We start from the raw sequence: 17,998 nt of genomic DNA on the forward strand, positions 1-17,998 counted from the left end.
GTGCGGCTTTTTTTTAAGGCTACGCTTGGGAGTTTTAATAGCCGGGTAACTTGATTATTTTTTCTAACCTTTTTGTGGAAAGAAAACATGAGGCAAAAGTAGGGAAAAATTCCTCCCAACTGCACAAAATAGATACCACATTTTCCTTGTCTCTGTTGGTTCATTTAGGACGGGATATAATATCTTACAATTATGTCTGACGAGGTATTTATGCTATGTTTTACTTCTTTTATAGTCAGGCTACTGACTACGGCGTGTAGATTGTGTGGCAGATCATCAATCAGGATTTTTGTTCCTATAAAATCAAGTATGCTGTTTACTTTGCAATATACAAAGTAGCAAGTTGTCTAACGCTTTATAATTAGGACATTGAAGGATCAGACTTTTTGTCGAAACGAGTATAATGTAGGTTTTTTCTATTTAAACTCAGGTTGACAATGAATGAAGTATTCTAATCGCATTCGATAGGTCACCGGCTTTTGCACAAGACAATCATGCCCACTCGCCAACTCTCGCTATGCTACAGTGCGTAATGTCAATGGTAGACTTTATTTATACATGAAGACTATCGAGCGAGCACATACTCCACTTAAGCAATGGGAACGGATAAAGCTTTCTCAGCAATATACGAAAGCACTCGAGCAGATCGAGCAGAGGCTGATATACTGGCCCAACTTTCTTATCCATAAATGCAAACAGCGACTTACAAGATTGACTCAGGTTGCTATTGCATCTCGTAAATTAGCACTTAAGAGTAAAGACGAAGAACGGCGAGTGGTGGGTGTCAAGTCTAAAGTCGTCAGACGCGAGACTACAAGAGAGAGAAAAGCACTTGCTGCCGCGCGGGTGGAGAAGGCGATTGAGAAGGAACTTTTGGATCGATTGAAGAGTGGAGCATACGGAGATAAGCCTTTGAATGTCGATGAAAAAGTATGGCAGACAATTATGAACAACATGCGGAACTCGGCTGAAGGAGAAGCTGATGAGGATGTTGACGACGAAGCCGAAGAAGAGGAAGAGAGCGAAGGTGAGGCTGAAGTCGAGTATGTTGAAGACGATGATGATGCCGATGATGATGGCGATTTGGTTGAGCTTGACGATATTGAGAATTGGCTTGGTGCCGATGTTGCTTCTGGTGAAGAGTTTAGTGATTCGGATTCTAGCATTGAAGAAGACTCCGAGGACGAGGACGATACAGAGAAAGCTGCGGCGACCAAGCGGAAGCGACCCAGCTCTTCATCTAAGCCAAGAAAGCGTATGTTTTCTGTTTATATCTATTTTATCCTTTCTTTGCTCAAATCTGACCCTTTCTAATAGGTGCACCACGCGTGGAAATCGAATATGAACAGGAACCCGCGCAAACCTCAAGCATGCATGCTGCGTCTTGGTAGAACCATTTTTTAGTTGTGGTTTTGGATTCATGCATATGAATAAATAGAGATTACTGTGTTTTTTGTTCTTGTTACAGCGTGTTGAAATGACCGGTTTGCTAGTAAAGATTAAGTTTTATTTATGGGCATGATCAAAAGTATTTATTTGCTTGATATGTATTCAATGGGAAGTATGGTTTGAAGCTTATACTAAAATAGAATTAAAATAAGAAAGCTTTTCTGTCTATTTGTTTATAATGAATATCTAGTGTAAAAAGACTGCTTTTTTATAGAAAGTAGTTCAATTATGAAGAACTGTCTAAGGTGACCCCTGAAAATCAGCGGGACAAGCCAGTCCGCTTATACGCTCTCCCCTCATCGCCAATCTCTCCTCTCCACTGCCCTTCTTTTGCCCTCTACTCACTCCGCCCTGCGGGGCGTTCTAATTTTTAATACGCAGCTCGTTTGATGTCCCTTATTTCGCAGGCATATACAACGCTGGCTGCAAGCAGGACAGACGACGACGTGACGGCTCAGCCTCACTTTGACGCGTCGCAACGGCTAGCGAATTGGTACTCGCCGTCACCGACACCGTCCGGTAAGTCTTCGGCATACTCTTCCGTCAGCGTATCTGCTGACGAGTCTGAAGAGAACGAAGACAATGGCGAGCGAGGTATCGTATCTTTTAAAGTTGGCGGTGGGAATTTGCGGAGTACGACTGCGAGACGACGGAAGACGCGACCCCGACGGTATGCGACTTCGCGCGACAAAGTGAAGGTATTGGATGGAATTAAAGATGGCTACAATCTTGGATTTCGGAAAAAGTGCGTGGAATGCTGTTTGATTATTGGCTTGTTAGCCATTGCTGTCCGACATAACTTGCCGACGGTGCTCGATAATCTCTCATTTGTGCTTGTATGCAGCTCAATTCTTGTAGCTGTGTTGTACGTGCAACGAGGATACTGGAGCATGCCGTCGGTTTTGTATATATACCTTTTCCCTACAGCGCTCACATTGGCGGATTATCCCCAGTATCTGAGGTTGAACCTCCTGCTGTCGGTGTGCTCTTTGCCTTTACCAGCTGCTGTGCTGTCAAACATTGCGATCATCCTGCAACCTTCTAATCCAGCAATATATTACCTTCATTCAAGCATGACAAGTATTGTTGGTACACTTACTACAACCTCATTATCTCCCACCGAGACATTACTAGCAGGCACCCTTCTAGTCAATTTACTTTTGAACGCCAAATCAATGGATATGATCTTCCTTCGCGCATTTATGTTTGGTTCGTTGTTTAGCTTATGGCCATCGATGCCACTAGTTAAGAAAGTTATGAAGATTTCACTACTACCAAGACATCGAAGACCTAAAAATTCGGGAAAGAAAAAATTAATCTATGCGTGTGCAGTGTATGCTATTTTTGTGGTGAATGTGCTTTTCTTCGTGAGACTTCATTTGTCGAAACAACTTGGGCAGGATCCGTTTGCGTATATGGTTAAGTAAGCTTTCTCGCACAATTTTGTTTTGCCGTGATTCTCTCTGTATTTTATCTAACTTGAAAGCAGCTACTTATTTCTTGCGGAGGACTCCACACGGCGTCTGAGCATACTCGCATACTGGTCTGCCTGGCTGATAATCTGTATCCCGTGGATTCAATACCATTCCTCCTCCTGGACAATCGACATTCGTCGAAAAGTGTGGCATGGGATGGTCGTCGGCATGTTCCTTTTTAGTGGCGTAAATCGCGATGTCATATTTACTTCACTTTCCCTTTCGATAGCTTTGACGCTATTTTTATTTTCCGAGTTTCTTCGCGCCACGACATTACCGCCTCTAGGACGCTTGATTCACGAATCCTTAAAAAAATATACCGACGAGCGAGATACGTGCGGACCAGTCGTTGTTTCTCATATATTTCTCTTACTAGGTATATCACTGCCAATCTTCTGGTCCGGGTCAGTAGCCGGAATAGTTTGTCTCGGCTTTGGCGACGCCTGTGCCTCGATCATCGGAAGACGATACGGCTTGCATCGATGGTTTGATTCAAAAAAGACTCTAGAAGGCTCAGCTGGCTTTGTAGTCGCCGCTTTTTTGGGGCTTATGCTTGCCAAACACTTGATTCCCGGCTACGACGAAAATATACTAGGCGATTCCGAGACTTCATTTCAGTGGACTTTAATCACCTGTATATCGACAGCTGTACTTGAAGCAACGAGTGGAATGAATGACAACGTTATTGTACCGGTGTATATGTACGTTACTCTTCGTCTTGGCGCGGAAAATTATCTGAGTAAACGCGTTGCCGTGTCTCAGTCTGTGGGATTCTGAGCTGCGTGCTTTTGTGCATCTTGTGTTTCAGTTTTTTTTTTCACATTTTGTCTTTATTTACGTAAAATTCGCTTATTGGGATTGGATGCTTTTTTTCTTCTTTGTATTTTATAATAGTAATGATGAAAGAGGTGATTGAAGGGTTTGCCTTTAATATACATGTCTTGCGCAATCCTCGTAGTTGAACTATGGAATTAATATTAGTGATAAAAATAGAAACACAGCAGCGCCAAATTATGAAGAAGAAGAAACAAAATTAGTGTGAAAAACAGAAAAAATAACGAAGGCTAGAATACACCAAATTATCATTAACGAGCACGCATACTTCGTCCCGATGTTGTCAATAAATCCATAACTGGCGAGATCTCACGATGAGAAGCCCTTGACTTTTGCCGCGGACTCGAGATACCGATGTCAGATTCTAAAATACCCTGTGCAGTAACGGCGTTCTCTGCACGTTTCGAATGACGCGGTGAAACTGTTAGCTCGGTTAAGGGAGCTGGACCGTTGCTTCGAGTAGCACGAGTCGAGACAGCTGCATGATTGAGCGATCGTCCGCGGAGACGCTTGCTTGAACTATGCCGTGGCGTCGAGGTGGTGGAAATCATGCTCTCATCAGCGGTTTCTGAAAGTAGACGCTTACGTTTCCCGCGCTCTAACTCAACTCTATGCCCGAGATTCCACAGCTGGGAACGAGCTACGCCGGCTAACTTTTGCGGAGGCACAATCATGAACCTTGAAGAAGGAATCAAATCAGACTCTTCATGACGCTCTGAGACAGAAGTCGCTGCTTTCCCGCCCCGATAATCTTCAGCGGATTCACTCGACGGAGCAGATTCGGCAGTGGCCTCTTCTTGCGCGGAACGGTACTCATCTGTCGGAGCTGCGGCAGCCGCTCCATCATCGACACTGTTTTCTGTCTCGGCAGAAGAAGATGCTTGTTGAGTTATATCGGCTGCATCAGATGATAAATTCTCAGAATCAGAGTATTTAGAGTGTTCACTGGCCAAAATACGTAACCCAGCAACTTTAGGAATGCCTTGTCTAGTGGATTCCGGCTCACAAACAGCATTAGATTTCACAACTGCATGCGTTGGGGACTCAATTGAATACTCAGTCGGTTTCTCGCTAGTCTCTTTGTGCAATTCAATTCGCCCATCGTTGTCGCCTGGAGGCTTCTCTGCAAGCGTCAACTGAAAGTCGACATCGACTGCCGACGGAACGTGCACAGTCTTCGCCGTGGATGTGCCCACTGCCGCACCCACCTGCCACGCCGCAGTATTATAACTTAACGAGTTTATGCCACCGGCTCGGCCCACCACCAACGGCGTCCAGACTAGCTTATCCGGCTCTAGTTTTATGTATCCCTTATCTTCCCATTTTGCAATCGTGGACTCGATTAACGCGCGATCAACTCGAATTCCGTATGTCTGCGTTTGCGGATCCTGCACGAGCGCATTTAAACCTTCAAGACCACAGACGACGTCGTCGCAGGTCATTCCTGTTCTGTGCGCTAATTGTGAGATACTGACTGATGTTGTACTGGAGTCGAGAAATAGATCGCGCAATTGGTAACATAGTGTTTGTTTCCAATAATTTCGATATGAAAGCAAACCAAGGTCCGAAAGCGGTTTCTCTGGAGTACCTAGCTTGCCTTCTGTGCGAGTCAGAAGATAGGAAAATGAAATCAGGAAATTTCCGTAACCTTTTCGTTGGTGGATTGGAAGTGTGAGAATGCACGAGACATTGTAGCTTGAGGTATTTAGTTTTTCCTTGATGAAAATATTGTCTCAGTAAGCGTGGAACAAACAGGATAAAAAAATAAATATAAATACCTTCGAGAAATATCCCACAAAATGGCAACCTCGTTCATCTGATTCAGTCATGATATAAAACAAAAAAGGCTCGACGTCATAATACAAAGTCTTGGAGCCCAGAAATAGTTTTGCCAATAGGCACAGGTATTGGCAGTACATTGGATTTTTGCGACCATCTACTTCGAATATAGAAACATTTCCAGCGCGATAGATTTCGTCGCCGGGAGGATGCTGCGCCGGACATTTGAGTTGATGCCGCCAATTAACGTATCCAGATGGCATATACTTTAAACAGTACTCGCAAATATAAAGAATAGACCGACGGTTATATTCTTCCGGATATGGTGCCGTGTACCACGTCTCAATCTCATAATTACTAAATCGAATAGCACGGATTTTCGAAATAGATTGAATTGCCATGTCATCTTCAGACACAAGATCGGCGTCCGAAGCAGAATCAACCGACGATGATCCTGAAGACAGGTCGTAAATGTAATCAGCCTCATTGTCTGAGTACTTAATCTTCTTGTCAGCGTTATTAGCATCAACATATCCATCTTCAGATGACGACGAGTCACCAGTACGTCCTCGTCGCCGTCGCCGTTTCCGATGTATCTGAGTATTCTGACTCTTAATATTGCGGCTCAGTACTCTCTTTTCCTTCTTCTCGCTCTTTTCCTTTTGCTGAGCCAGTAGCATCGTCTTACTAAACATCATCCTATCCAACGCACCAGGCACAGTGCGAGTTGTATCGGCCTGACTAGCAGTCAATAACCCGCCATATGGTTTCTCGATGCCGTTCTCATCGAGTGCTTCTCCGCGCGTCGCATTGGATGATTTCTTGTAAAAGTAGACATTGCGCTCGGTTTGGTCGTATGATAAATATCCAGAAATCGCGAGATTATTCTCTTGGGTATTGATATGGTTTGCAAGATCTACAAGATTAAATTTTGCAATGAAAGACGAAGCCGATTTTTCGAATCTGACGAACTTCGATGTATGGCTATCGCGAGGACGTGTAGCAAGTCGTAATTGGATTGGCTGGAGATGCTGCTGTTCAACGGATGCAACTGGTGTACGTATACGCAGACTTGTGACCGGTCGTTGGTCTTCAGAGTCCGGTTCTGTGGAAGGCGCGTGAGTACGCTGTCTCTTATTATCGCGCATTGGTGGCTCAATTACTGGATACATCCGAGGCCGTCCTCTTCCTCGTTTCGGAGAAATCACCACGCCATGCGCTGCAGCTGATGTATCGGTACTTTGCGACCGCGTCGCGCGGGTAGATTGTAATATCATTTGTTCTACCTCTGGTGTTAACAACGCGGTTGGCACCCGTGTGCGTAAGGTTCGAGGAATGTTCGAGTTTATTGGAATTGTGACTTGTAGATCTTGAATGCTGTTGTCATCATCGGGGACATCGCTTACGGCATCATCAGCCATGAATTCTTCATCAGGCTCGCCAACGCTCTGTGCCTCTTCTTCTTCGACGTTGTCGTCTACTTCGTCGTCGAGAAATAGTAACGCCGGATCGATCTCAATCGGAGCTGCTTCCTGTACTTCACTTTGCTGCTTGACGGCAGTAGACAATTTTTTTGGTGTTGTGTCGCGTATATTATCGGTCGTCCCTGTACGCGATGAACGAGTTCGACTATGTCGCGACGGTGAAGCCTTTATTTGACAGCTCGAGCATATCCAGTTGCGACTCGATAACGAGAGAGCCGACGGGGATAGCGAGGTATTCATTCGTTTGAGACACTCAGCGTGAACTATTTGAACGAGAAAAGAGTCAGGATACGTGTTGAATTCTTGTAAAAGTTAAAGCATACCTCTTGAAACGCGGCATTCAGTACAGGTAAAGTAATTCTTATCTCGACGTCTGTCATTGCAAATTCTATACATGCATTAGCACAAGTATTTTTTCATGGTTGTCAAGAGTTTTTATGAACGAGATACATACTCGCAGGCGTCGATTCCCGTACTACCTCGTAAGGTCCTCCTAGAAGACACCATGCTCGGCACACGCTCAGCAGAAGTCAACCTCTCGCCACCAGTCTCGCGATCCAAATTTCTAGTCACCGACAGGGGCGAAGATAACGGCGACGAACTAGCCAGTGAAGAAAGGGCGCGCATTGGTGATTCTGGGGGACGAGCAGAATCGACATTTAGTGATGAGCGATCATTGCCTCTGCTGTTTATGCGCGCTGAAGAGCGCTTTGGTCGCTGAGATTGCGCCGTTGTTTTGTCGATTGGGGAATGTTGGAGAAGTGCTGAGTCGTGTTTACTTCTCTGTGACAATAAAGTGTTAGAGTACCGGGTTGATTATAAATGTATTATCATGTGGAGGAATGCGGATATGTGTTTTCGACATTCAACTAATTTCACACAAGCAAGCATTCAAGTAGAGATTTTTTAAACAGAAGACATACCGTTGACGATCGAGACTGTAAACTCGCTTTGCGCCTATCAAACACAGCCATGCGCAACGGGTGCCAAACAGTACTAACAAAGACTCACCTCACCGAGGCGCTTCAGCGTAAATGTAAGTACGCAATACAACGACACACAATCTAAATCTAACTGAAACAAGACTTGTCGGACGATTTATGTTAGCATTACAACGATAAAGAGGAAGCGCTGTGTGAGTATTGCGTATCTTGATGTTGAGTAAATCCAAAACGCGTCTTTGATCCACGAACAAAGCGTGAGGTGGGTAGACATCCAACACGCACATACGCATACTCAACGATAACATCAACAGCAACATACCCGAATCAACAGTTAAACTACAAGAAACAGTAATGTAGTTCAACCCAAAGACTGATAAAACACCTTGGCTTGCATCAGCTTGCTCTGTTAAGAGAAATGTAGGCAGACTAGGTTCGTTAAACAAAGGGGTTACACGCACTCGCTGCGGACAAAGCCGCAGCTTCATTGTTGACCACTTCACAACGTCAATTTAACACTAAATTTCAGTATTGCATTATCTATAATTATATATAACGGTTTATTAATCAATTAAATTTCTACTGTATAATCATCTCTAGTTACTATCAAAATGAGCCTCCTCGTTGCTGATAATCGATGTCCAAACCCTAGCCACTGGGACTTTGCACACATTCAATAAAATTTAAAAAAACTGCCAAAAAGCACATATCGATTAGCTTGACTAGGACCCTGAACACACCGACTACATAAAACAGTGTGTATATTAGCTGCTTGTGGAGATTGCACATTGAGGGAGGTTACATTTTTGTAACTGTACTACGTGATGTTTATTCTCAGCAAGTTTTCAGATCTAATTCGCATCGAACCATCCAAATTCTCCAAAAAAACTGAAGATGCGCTAGAAGACGAAATTAATATTAAATACGCAAACAAGGTATTACTCTTTTTCCTTAAGAACCTATTGTATAGCGCTAATTGAGGAGAGGGTAGGTTGTTCAGGACGTTGGGTTATGTGTATGTCTGTATGATATATTAGAAGTCGGAGATGGACTTATTCGACACGGCGATGGATCGGCCTACATAAAAAGTAAATCTCCTTGATTTCTGATTTGTTCTTATTACTGACCTATGTTATACATTTGTTGTAGCCGTGTTTCGGTTAGTTGTGTTTCGACCTTTTGTGGGAGAGATCTTAGTTGGCTGGATCTCGTCATGTTCGGAAGACGGCATCAAAGGTACTTTCCGCACCCTTATACATCGAGCACAAATGGATATGCTAACAGATATAGTACGAATGGGATTTTTTGATGACATATTTATACCAAAAGAGTATCTTTTTGAAGGCTGTATATTTATACCACCTGAGCAAGCGTGGATTTGGCGCACCGAACACGACCTCTACATCGACACAAACGAACGAATAAGGTTCCGGATCGAGCAAGAGATATTTACAGATCAATCACCGCAAGGACCAAATAATACTGAATCAGCGGACTCGGTAGCGCAGAATGGCACAGATGCGGTGCAGCAGCAGCAGTTGCTGCAAAATTCGGGCCCAAGTGTTTCTGCACCATATTCATTGATCGCGTCGTGTCAGGCGCCGGGAATGGGGTTGGTTACGTGGTGGGATTGATTGTAGTTGAAGAGATGTACGATAGCGAAATGATAAAACGATCTAGAATTTTGCATGCGCTCAATATTAAACACTTGGTCATGGATCAAGCATACTGCTCACAGGTCTCAACTTGGGAGGCCGCTGCTGGCTACCAGACCGCGTATCAAGATTAATAGTGCTTAAATCTTCCTCGAGACTCTATAATAGGCTCCAATTAGCATGACTGAACAGACAGTATATAAACAGAGGGAGTAATACTTTTAACTGCATTTTATATACTCCTAACTTCTTTTCTAAATCTAAGCACTCGGCAATACCTCTGTCAAGTGCCTCAACCAGCCTACTCTCTCTCTGTATATCAGGTTCAATCATTGCATGTACCGTAGCAGATTCAGCTTGTTGTAATTCCTTAACAATTTGCTTTTCCAGGCCGCGCGAGGAATCTCGATCCGTCCACGAGAAATACTCTAGCGTCTCTTCAATTCCTGAAACTTCAAGAGCTGTTTTCGCGGACGACAGGAAATTGAAAAAGGTCCGTATAGTTGGTATTTCTTGTGGTTTAGCGTCATTATTGTTATCATTATTTTTATTGATATCACGATCAAAGTCGTCTTTGACATCATTATTAGAGTCGTGGGCGGGATCAGATATAGTAGGTATTCCACTATTAGAAGACTCAATTACCGGCATCGTTCGTGCTTGGCGCAATGGTACTCGAACCATATCATCACTATTGCTATCCACCCGAGTTGAAGGAGGGTTCACAGGTTGTCCGCGCTGCGATTTGAACGACATAGTCGGCACAGCCAATATCTCTGTCCTCGACGACGATGATGACGAAATGGAAGGCGATGGTAAAGGCGACGACGATGAAGGCGTTTTTCTAGAAATAGACTGAAACATCGGTGATTTGCTACCTAGCGATGAGAGAGTAGGAGTATTTTTTGCGCTGGAAGCATTTGATGAAGAAAATGAGGATGAAGAGAATGTGGTCGCAGAGCGCTGTAAAGGGGCCGGTGCAGGTCTTCCCTTCGCCGCGGATGAGCCTCCGCTGTTCGATTGTTTGTGACTGCGAGCGCCCATTTAATCGTCAATGAAGAGTCTGCTTAATCCAATCCACGGTAGATTACAGTATACTGAACTGAATAAGGTAAAGTGAACGGTTTAAAGATGTTCAGTTGATGCTCAAAGATTCATGATGGCGCGGCGCGTGTGGACATGAAGGACAAGCCACACCCAAGCCATAATTTGACGCCACATTCGGGAGTTCTGAAAACTCCCAACCAAAAAAATACAAAGTTCGAGGAAAAAAAAATTTGTATAGTGTGCTTTCGAGCAAGTGGTTAGTATAGACAGACTACAGTTCTTGAGTCTATAGAACGTTTTGTTTTATTCGCTACTGTTTTTCTGTTTTGAAGCACATTATTTTTTTGCTTTATTCTAAAAAAGAGGGAAAACATGGCAAAGAGCACGGAAACCCCGACACCAGACTCAGCGCAGGAGCAGACGACACGCGCGCTGATCCAGCAAATTTACTCTTTTTTGCTGAAAAAGGATCTAACAGCAACAGCCAAGAAACTTGAAAAAGAGGTTAAAAAGAAAATTAGTGGGCTTGAAGTCGGAGAAGGCGCGGAAGTTGGAAGTGATCCTTTGGAGCTGGTGTATTATGCTTGGAAGGAAGGCAAGACGAAGGCAGACCTTGAGAAAGGCGACGAGAGCAGTGACGACAGCAGCAGTGACGATAGCAGCGATGATAGCAGCGATGATAGCAGCGACGATAGCGGCGATGAGAGCGGCGATGAGAGCTCTAGTAGCGACGACGAGACAGCAATGGCAGTCGACAAGCCAGACTCTACATCTTCATCCTCAAGCTCTGATGATGAGTCGGAATCTGATGATGATTCGAGTAACGACGAAGATGACAATGTGGAGACTACGACCGTTACGACGACAAAGACCACGCTGACTACCAAGAAAGAAATTAAAGCGGTTGATTCTAGCTCTGATTCTGATTCGGATTCCGATAGTGATTCCAGCTCTGAGTCTGAGAGTGGCTCTGATTCTGATTCGGATTCCGATAGTGATTCTAGCTCTGGATCATCGTCAGATGACAGTAACAGTAGCAGCAGTAGCTCTGAAGCTGGATCAGAAGCTGAATCTGCATCCGAATCTGAGTCTGAATCTGAATCTGAGTCTGAATCTGAGTCTGAATCTGAGTCTGAATCTGAATCCAAGCCTGAAGAGAAGCAAAGCAGCAAGCGTAAACGCGAGTCTTCAACGTCATCTTCATCCTCATCCGAGGCAGCGACGTCGACGTCGACACCGATGTCATCATCAACAGCAGAAGATGAAGAAAAGACAAGTAATAAGAGGGCGCGAACAGAGTCTTCTGCCACTCCTGAGAAACGTGAAAAGAGGTAAATTGGTGCTCAGTGCTATATCAATAGTGTTTTAATACTGACGTTATCTACAAATTAAGCACCGATCCCGCGCGGCGCTTTTCGCGCATCAACCGCGAGAAAGTGCAGTTTGAGTCAGGTGTGCTGCAGGACAACACGTACAAAGGAGCTGCCGGCACGTGGGGCACGCTAGCGAACGAGAAGCTGACGCAGGTGCGCGGGAAGGATTTTACAAAGAACAAGAACAAGATGAAGAAGGGTGGCTACCGCGGCGGCACGATCGAGCTGACGAGCGGAAGCTACAAGTTTACAGATTAGAAATTACTTATATAATAGAGTTTAATCATTGAACTATGATTTGTAAGCACAGGCACGCAGCATAGGCCGGGTACGAAATTTTCGCACGGGCCAGGTACTGGCAGATGCGACACAAAGTCGCGTACCCGGGCGACGCGCCGAGTTGTGGACCACATGGGCTGTTGGACCTCATCCTGCTCTGCTTATCCTCTGCTTCCTACTTCCTTACTACCGCCCCATCCCACTCCTTCATCAGGATCCTGCTCTCTTCGCTTCCCTGCTCTGCACAAGCTGCTCTCCGCTGCTCTCTAGCTGCTGCTGCACAAGCAGCTGCCCGCTGCGCAGCCGCAATGCCCCCCGCCGCCGCTACCCCCCGCCGCCGCCTCTCTGCACACGACTACCGCCTCGACCTGCGCCAGCAACCCGTCCGCTGCCGCGCAACCGGTTCCTCCGACCGCGCCCTCGCCGACCGCAAGGCTGTCGACCCCCCGCCAATTGTCCAGCTAGTTGTCCGCGACGGCGACCCCGCCCGCGAGTGGCTTCAGTCGCCTTTCTTCTTCATGTGCGCAAACCTCTGCGATCCCGTTCGTGACCAGCCTGTTCCGCGACCACCGTCTGAGACTCTGGCCGGCACCCTAGTTTCTTCTTTGCATCGCGTTCGCGATGAGGATGATCGTGAGGGTGGCTATTTTGTTTTTGGTGATATATCTGTTAAACTTGAAGGTCGCTTCCGTTTGCAGTTTTCGCTCTTTGAAATGCTCGAGTGCGTGTTGTCTCTCTTTTTTTTTTTTTTTTCCTTACTTCTCGTCGTTTTAAACAATTATATTGCGTTCCTGCTGTAATGATTTTACTAACTGTCTACTCTTCTGTATCAGCAGCTCACAGGTGGAGTTTATAACCTCAATCATGACCGACGTATTTACAGTCTACTCTGCTAAACAATTTCCCGGCGTTCTCGAATCAACCGCACTGTCTCGTCAGTTTTCAGACCAAGGAGTCCGACTTCGATTACGAAAGGAGACTGGGGCGCGAGCAGCGGCGGCAGCGGCGGCAGCAGTAGCCGCTAATGCGGCCGTCTCGCGGCATGCTTCAGTTGACGGGACCGACGATCGGAGTACGAGAAGTACGCGTGCGTCGTCGCCGGATGAAGCGTCGATAGAGGCTGAACCTAGAAGTAAACATCCACGACTATCTGCACCTGCTACATTGTCTTCGCCGCCACTACCTCCACCTCCACCTTCTGCTGCATCATCAATTGCACAGCAGCAGCAACAGTCTCCGAAGCTAAGTAAGAGTCGAAACAGCAGTCTAGCGCGGAGTAGTACCAGCAGTGCGTCAAGTCATGCCACATTTTCGTCACGAATTACCCCAAAAGAAGACTCCGGATATGCGTCCAGTGAAGCTATAACGCAGCAGCAATATGCAATACAGCAACAGCAACAGTATGTTCCCGAAACGCGTAGCGCGTTTTCTGCACCAGGCTATGATGACTATAATCGATTTCAGACGTATCGTAGTCAATCATACTTCCAACTACCGCTATATTCTCAAACATCGCAATTCGCTCAGCCACCACCACAACTACCAGCATCACTTTCGCAACAACAGCAACAGCAGCAGCCACAGCAACCACAGCAACCACAGTCACAATACTCTCAGCAGCCACAACATTCACAACTACGGCAATACACACAACCTCAGCATCAGCATTATATAGCACCATCGGCATACTCACCCTCTTCACCCCTGCCGCTTCTCCATCCATCACTAGTTCCGCGCGCGCCTCCACCGAATATCCCAGTGAGCTCGCAATCGATAGCGAATGCTATGCGCGAAGGCGATGGAAGAGTACGGCTTCCACCCGTAGTTGGTGCCAGTATGACACATGGCAGCGGTGCTGATTCTATTTTCCAACAATCGTGGCAACGAATAATACAGCAGCAACAGCAGCAGCAACGAGAAAGAGATACAATGTTGCTGACGCCGCCTTCTGTGCGGGAACCGTCGTCTGAGCGACGAGCTGATTCTAGAGAGAGGTAAAATGTGCGTTCTTTTTTTTTTTTTTTTTTATTTATTTATGTTTTCTTTTCCAAAGATTAATATATGAGCATATGAGTGAATGGATTTTTGAATTTAATGTAATGGGTATGGGATTGTATTCGGTATGAGCTTTGATTAAAATGTGTTTGTTCATGGGAGTTTTCCTTCTTTTTTTTTTTTTCTTTCTTTTTTTTCTTTTATTGTTGTTGTTGCTGTTTGCTTGTTTGTCATGTACTAGATGCAGGTGGTGAAGGAGTATAGAGAAGAGAAAAGAAGTGTAAGACTATCGATATATAGAGATGAATACAACTAAAAAAAATATATAAATAAAAATAGGTTTAGTAGGCGATAGAAGGATTACTACCGACGGCGTCGGTCACCGGCCAAAACGGAGAAGCTATGGGCAATAAATGAAGATAAGATTTTGGTGAGGATGAAGATGACACGCATGATTTAAAATAAAACAAGAGCAGTAAAATATATGCAATTTTTGATAATAAAAACACGATATATGAATTATCCTTATGAATGAAGGATGAAAAAAGACAAAACAGTATTCTAGAGATTCCGCAACAGAATGAACTAAAATAGAATTGAAATGAAACTTAATGAAACTTCCAGCAGCGATCGCCGGTTATTCTGGATTTTATGACATTTATCTACGTGATGATTTCTGGTTTAATTGTGGTGTACAGAGACCGCCAACACTATAAGAGAGAAATCAGGAGAGGCAACGTTTCAGATTCGGACGTCAAGCGCCCTCTTTATTTGTTTTCCTAATCATAGCGTAGGAGGAATATAGATATTGACAAAATTGCCAAATCAATTGGATCTGAAAATATAATCTTAAAAGGAACAGCAACTATAAAAGATCGAGCTCGGCTAAAAAATAAAAGTATAAAATTGAGTTTTATAATAGAAGCCGAATAAAAGTCAGAACTCAGCCAGGACAGAGTCTAATAGCAAAAAAAAAAAAGAACAGAGTTACCATTGAGATAAGATAGAATCAGACAATATATAAACCAAGATATTAGAAAGGGTATATAGCAAAGTTGAAGTAGAATAGAAGAGTGAGGATAATTGACCTATAAAAGCAGCCACATTCCGGCAGCAACGGTCTGACGTCACAAATTGTGGTGTTCTAGCCGCCGTTTTTCGGATCTTGTCATTTTTTAACCTTTTCTTCCCAATTTTTAGGTTTGAGAGCATACTTTCGATCTTGCATGAATAGTTTGAGTGGTTTTTTTTTTTGGCTGAAGCCATAAAAACAATTTGCTTTTCAGATATATATATATAGCTGTAATAGGATAATTAGGACATAGTAAACAGTAAATAGTCAGTAAACAGTAAATAGTCAGTAAACAGTAAATAGCCAGTAAATAGTAAACAGTCAGTTAACGAATTTATACTCTAGACCGCAGATTCCATTATATTCTCGGTTATGTATTCTAATTTCATCCGACTCCAGTGTTTATCCTCTTTTCTTTGTTTTCTATATTCCGATATTTCTAATCTAGGAATATTCTTTTAATTATCTTTATATTTTTTTGTTGAAAATATTTGTTGTCATTTCTAATTAATTGTCACTGATGAATACTTTATTTATAAATGTAACTAAATTTGTTTCACAAAAGTATTCAGCTTATTCCATTTTGCATCTACCGTACTTGAATGCACGGACTAGCTTGCGATTTTGTCGAACGGTACGCCGGTGGCGGGTGGGCAGTATGAACGACTACTTTTGAAAAAAATAGGCTGACGATGATGACGGCATGATGTAATTGTCTGCAGAATGGAATCGTGAAAGGTCTTCTTGACCATTAACATCCAGAGTCTATTGTACAACTACTGTTATACAACTACTAGACGCGTCGTAATCTGTTGGAACGAACTTCAGTCTGCTCGACAGCGGATACCACAATAATTAAGAACTAATCCAAATTAGCGTGGGCTAGTCTGAACTAACTTATACCAGTTTTACGCTAGTTTATGCTAATTCAACTGAGAATGCCAACCGAATTGTCTTTATCAGCGAAACCTCTCGAATTTTCAATGTTTGATGGTATGCTATTATGCACTCTGGGAGTGATCGCCGAAATTACTGCAGCCATTGCAATCGTACTTCTGGCTCATTTGTACTCAACAAACTCAAACTAGTCTGCATTTGGCATCTGCAGCCGAATTCTGTCAGTATACCTTGCTTTTCAGCCTTGTTCTTTCTTAACTAATTTGTCTAGCCTTTTGTGCTGTGCTGTGGTGTCGTGTGTTTTGGTTATCTCTACCTCTTTTTTTGTTGCATGTTTGGCGCTTTATACTCAATCTATACCTCGTGTCACATTCAATATGTACCAGACAACAATCTCTAACTCTAACTCACACTGAATATAAACTACTTCTTGAGTCATTTAAATATGTGAAAAAAAAAAAGTAGAGAGCCTGGAAGTAAATGCTAAATTAAATTGTATTTTACACTCTACGGGACTCGGATCCAAATAGCATTGCTTCGCTTGTTTTTCTCTTTGATCTCTATTTTTGTGCCAGTTGGTTCTCTTCATTGTTTTTATTTTATTTTATTTTATCTTTTATCTTCTTAATTTTTTTTTTCTGTATTTTTAGTATTTTTCATATTCTCAGGACTTATCAGTCCTTCGTCTCTTACATCTATCATTATACTGTCGTCTAATTTGAACTTCTTCCCAACATGACTTGTATACAACTAAGGCACTAGTACACTTGTACACTTGTACGCTTATATACTCGTGAATATTGTTCTTTATTCGTTGTTAAGTTTTATGTTTTCAGGCAATTTATCTTTATCCTACAAAATATCTTAGTCCTTTGCTCCGCATTTCCGCATAAAAAAAAATTACGGAAAGATCGATATAGCAATCCAAAAAAAAGGCCGTAAATGGTATTTGCGACACTAAAGCACCCAAGATATTCCCCATTCTATCCAGGCTTAGTGTGGTTTAGTTTAGTTTAGCACATAGTGAGAGCTGTCATTATTCGTTCGCACCCAGATCTTCATATGATTTTCTATTACTCGAACTTTCACACTGTTGACACATAATCAAGAGATTGGTAAGTAGTCGTAATTTTTGAAAAAACGGCAAGCAAATCAAGTGGTTAACGATTATCGCTACCGAAACTTCCCATTTTGTTTCGTCCTGAAGCTTGAATCTTGATGCCGCTGTACCAAAAAAGAAAATTGGCTCTCTTGACGCTATGCCTGACCTGAACACACCTAGTCCCAAAGCAGACTAAACCAATGATATCAGCGAGTACTAAACTGACCATGTAGAGAAAAGCGGAGTAGGTTCTTGGCTCAAAGATACTTTTAAAAATACTAATCCAAAGTTCTCCAGGTCTTTTTCAGCCAACAGGTAATTAGTGCGACGTCTACTGGCTAGGTGCGCCCGTCTATATATTGCAGTGTACTTCCAAATGATCTACAATTAACTACACATTTTACTATTTCACAATTAGCATATTCATTGGAATAAATGTAAAATGACCGATTGGCGAAGAGCAAAAAAGCGTAGTGAGGTGCAAGCTTAACTTCAGAGAAAAATTGACAGCCGACATGACCCCTTTTTCACTACACGAACACAGATCCCAGACGCTTATAATATTCTCTCATTTTCTTTCCTTATGCACAACCATATCTTAGTACTCTGTCGAATC

The 17,998-nt window shown here is 43.5% G+C and overlaps 7 protein-coding genes across 7 annotated transcripts; 5 read left to right on the top strand and 2 right to left on the bottom strand.

The window, feature by feature from the left end:
* The first annotated feature begins 95 nt into the window (after positions 1–95).
* Positions 96–1,626, top strand: V2V93DRAFT_363032 (ribosomal L28e protein family-domain-containing protein). The gene is made up of 5 exons (XM_066908498.1): positions 96–204; positions 261–307; positions 366–405; positions 469–1,255; positions 1,318–1,626. Exons 1-5 carry the CDS (start codon positions 193–195, stop codon positions 1,389–1,391), a joined length of 960 nt encoding a protein of 319 aa, XP_066768754.1. The 5' UTR covers positions 96–192; the 3' UTR covers positions 1,392–1,626.
* A 129-nt stretch (positions 1,627–1,755) lies between these two features.
* Positions 1,756–3,905, top strand: V2V93DRAFT_363034 (uncharacterized protein). The gene is made up of 3 exons (XM_066908499.1): positions 1,756–1,968; positions 2,020–2,872; positions 2,939–3,905. Exons 1-3 carry the CDS (start codon positions 1,839–1,841, stop codon positions 3,699–3,701), a joined length of 1,746 nt encoding a protein of 581 aa, XP_066768755.1. The 5' UTR covers positions 1,756–1,838; the 3' UTR covers positions 3,702–3,905.
* V2V93DRAFT_25510 (acyl-CoA N-acyltransferase) lies at positions 3,856–6,344 on the bottom strand. Its single transcript, XM_066907136.1, has 2 exons — positions 5,537–6,344; positions 3,856–5,473 (listed from the first exon to the last, which is right to left on the bottom strand). Exons 1-2 carry the CDS (start codon positions 6,233–6,235, stop codon positions 4,010–4,012), a joined length of 2,163 nt encoding a protein of 720 aa, XP_066768756.1. The 5' UTR covers positions 6,236–6,344; the 3' UTR covers positions 3,856–4,009.
* Positions 6,345–8,669: 2,325 nt separating this feature from the next.
* V2V93DRAFT_363039 (RNA polymerase III subunit Rpc25-domain-containing protein) lies at positions 8,670–9,648 on the top strand. The gene is made up of 4 exons (XM_066908500.1): positions 8,670–8,897; positions 8,954–9,050; positions 9,112–9,198; positions 9,253–9,648. Exons 1-4 carry the CDS (start codon positions 8,787–8,789, stop codon positions 9,594–9,596), a joined length of 639 nt encoding a protein of 212 aa, XP_066768757.1. The 5' UTR covers positions 8,670–8,786; the 3' UTR covers positions 9,597–9,648.
* V2V93DRAFT_363041 (uncharacterized protein) lies at positions 9,322–10,757 on the bottom strand. Its single transcript, XM_066908501.1, has 2 exons — positions 9,837–10,757; positions 9,322–9,776 (listed from the first exon to the last, which is right to left on the bottom strand). The coding sequence occupies exons 1-2, from the start codon at positions 10,659–10,661 to the stop codon at positions 9,675–9,677; spliced, it is 927 nt and encodes a 308-aa protein (XP_066768758.1). The 5' UTR covers positions 10,662–10,757; the 3' UTR covers positions 9,322–9,674.
* Positions 10,758–11,782: 1,025 nt separating this feature from the next.
* On the top strand, positions 11,783–12,331 carry V2V93DRAFT_363043 (SRP40, C-terminal domain-containing protein). Its single transcript, XM_066908502.1, has 2 exons — positions 11,783–11,995; positions 12,058–12,331. The coding sequence occupies exons 1-2, from the start codon at positions 11,904–11,906 to the stop codon at positions 12,293–12,295; spliced, it is 330 nt and encodes a 109-aa protein (XP_066768759.1). The 5' UTR covers positions 11,783–11,903; the 3' UTR covers positions 12,296–12,331.
* Positions 12,332–12,476: 145 nt separating this feature from the next.
* Positions 12,477–14,806, top strand: V2V93DRAFT_25627 (velvet factor-domain-containing protein). The gene is made up of 2 exons (XM_066907138.1): positions 12,477–13,037; positions 13,153–14,806. The coding sequence occupies exons 1-2, from the start codon at positions 12,625–12,627 to the stop codon at positions 14,312–14,314; spliced, it is 1,575 nt and encodes a 524-aa protein (XP_066768760.1). The 5' UTR covers positions 12,477–12,624; the 3' UTR covers positions 14,315–14,806.
* The last annotated feature ends 3,192 nt before the right edge of the window (positions 14,807–17,998 follow it).

Source organism: Kockiozyma suomiensis, assembly GCF_038497685.1.
Source record: "Kockiozyma suomiensis strain NRRL Y-17356 unplaced genomic scaffold V2V93scaffold_1, whole genome shotgun sequence".
Classification (NCBI taxonomy): domain Eukaryota; kingdom Fungi; phylum Ascomycota; class Lipomycetes; order Lipomycetales; family Lipomycetaceae; genus Kockiozyma; species Kockiozyma suomiensis.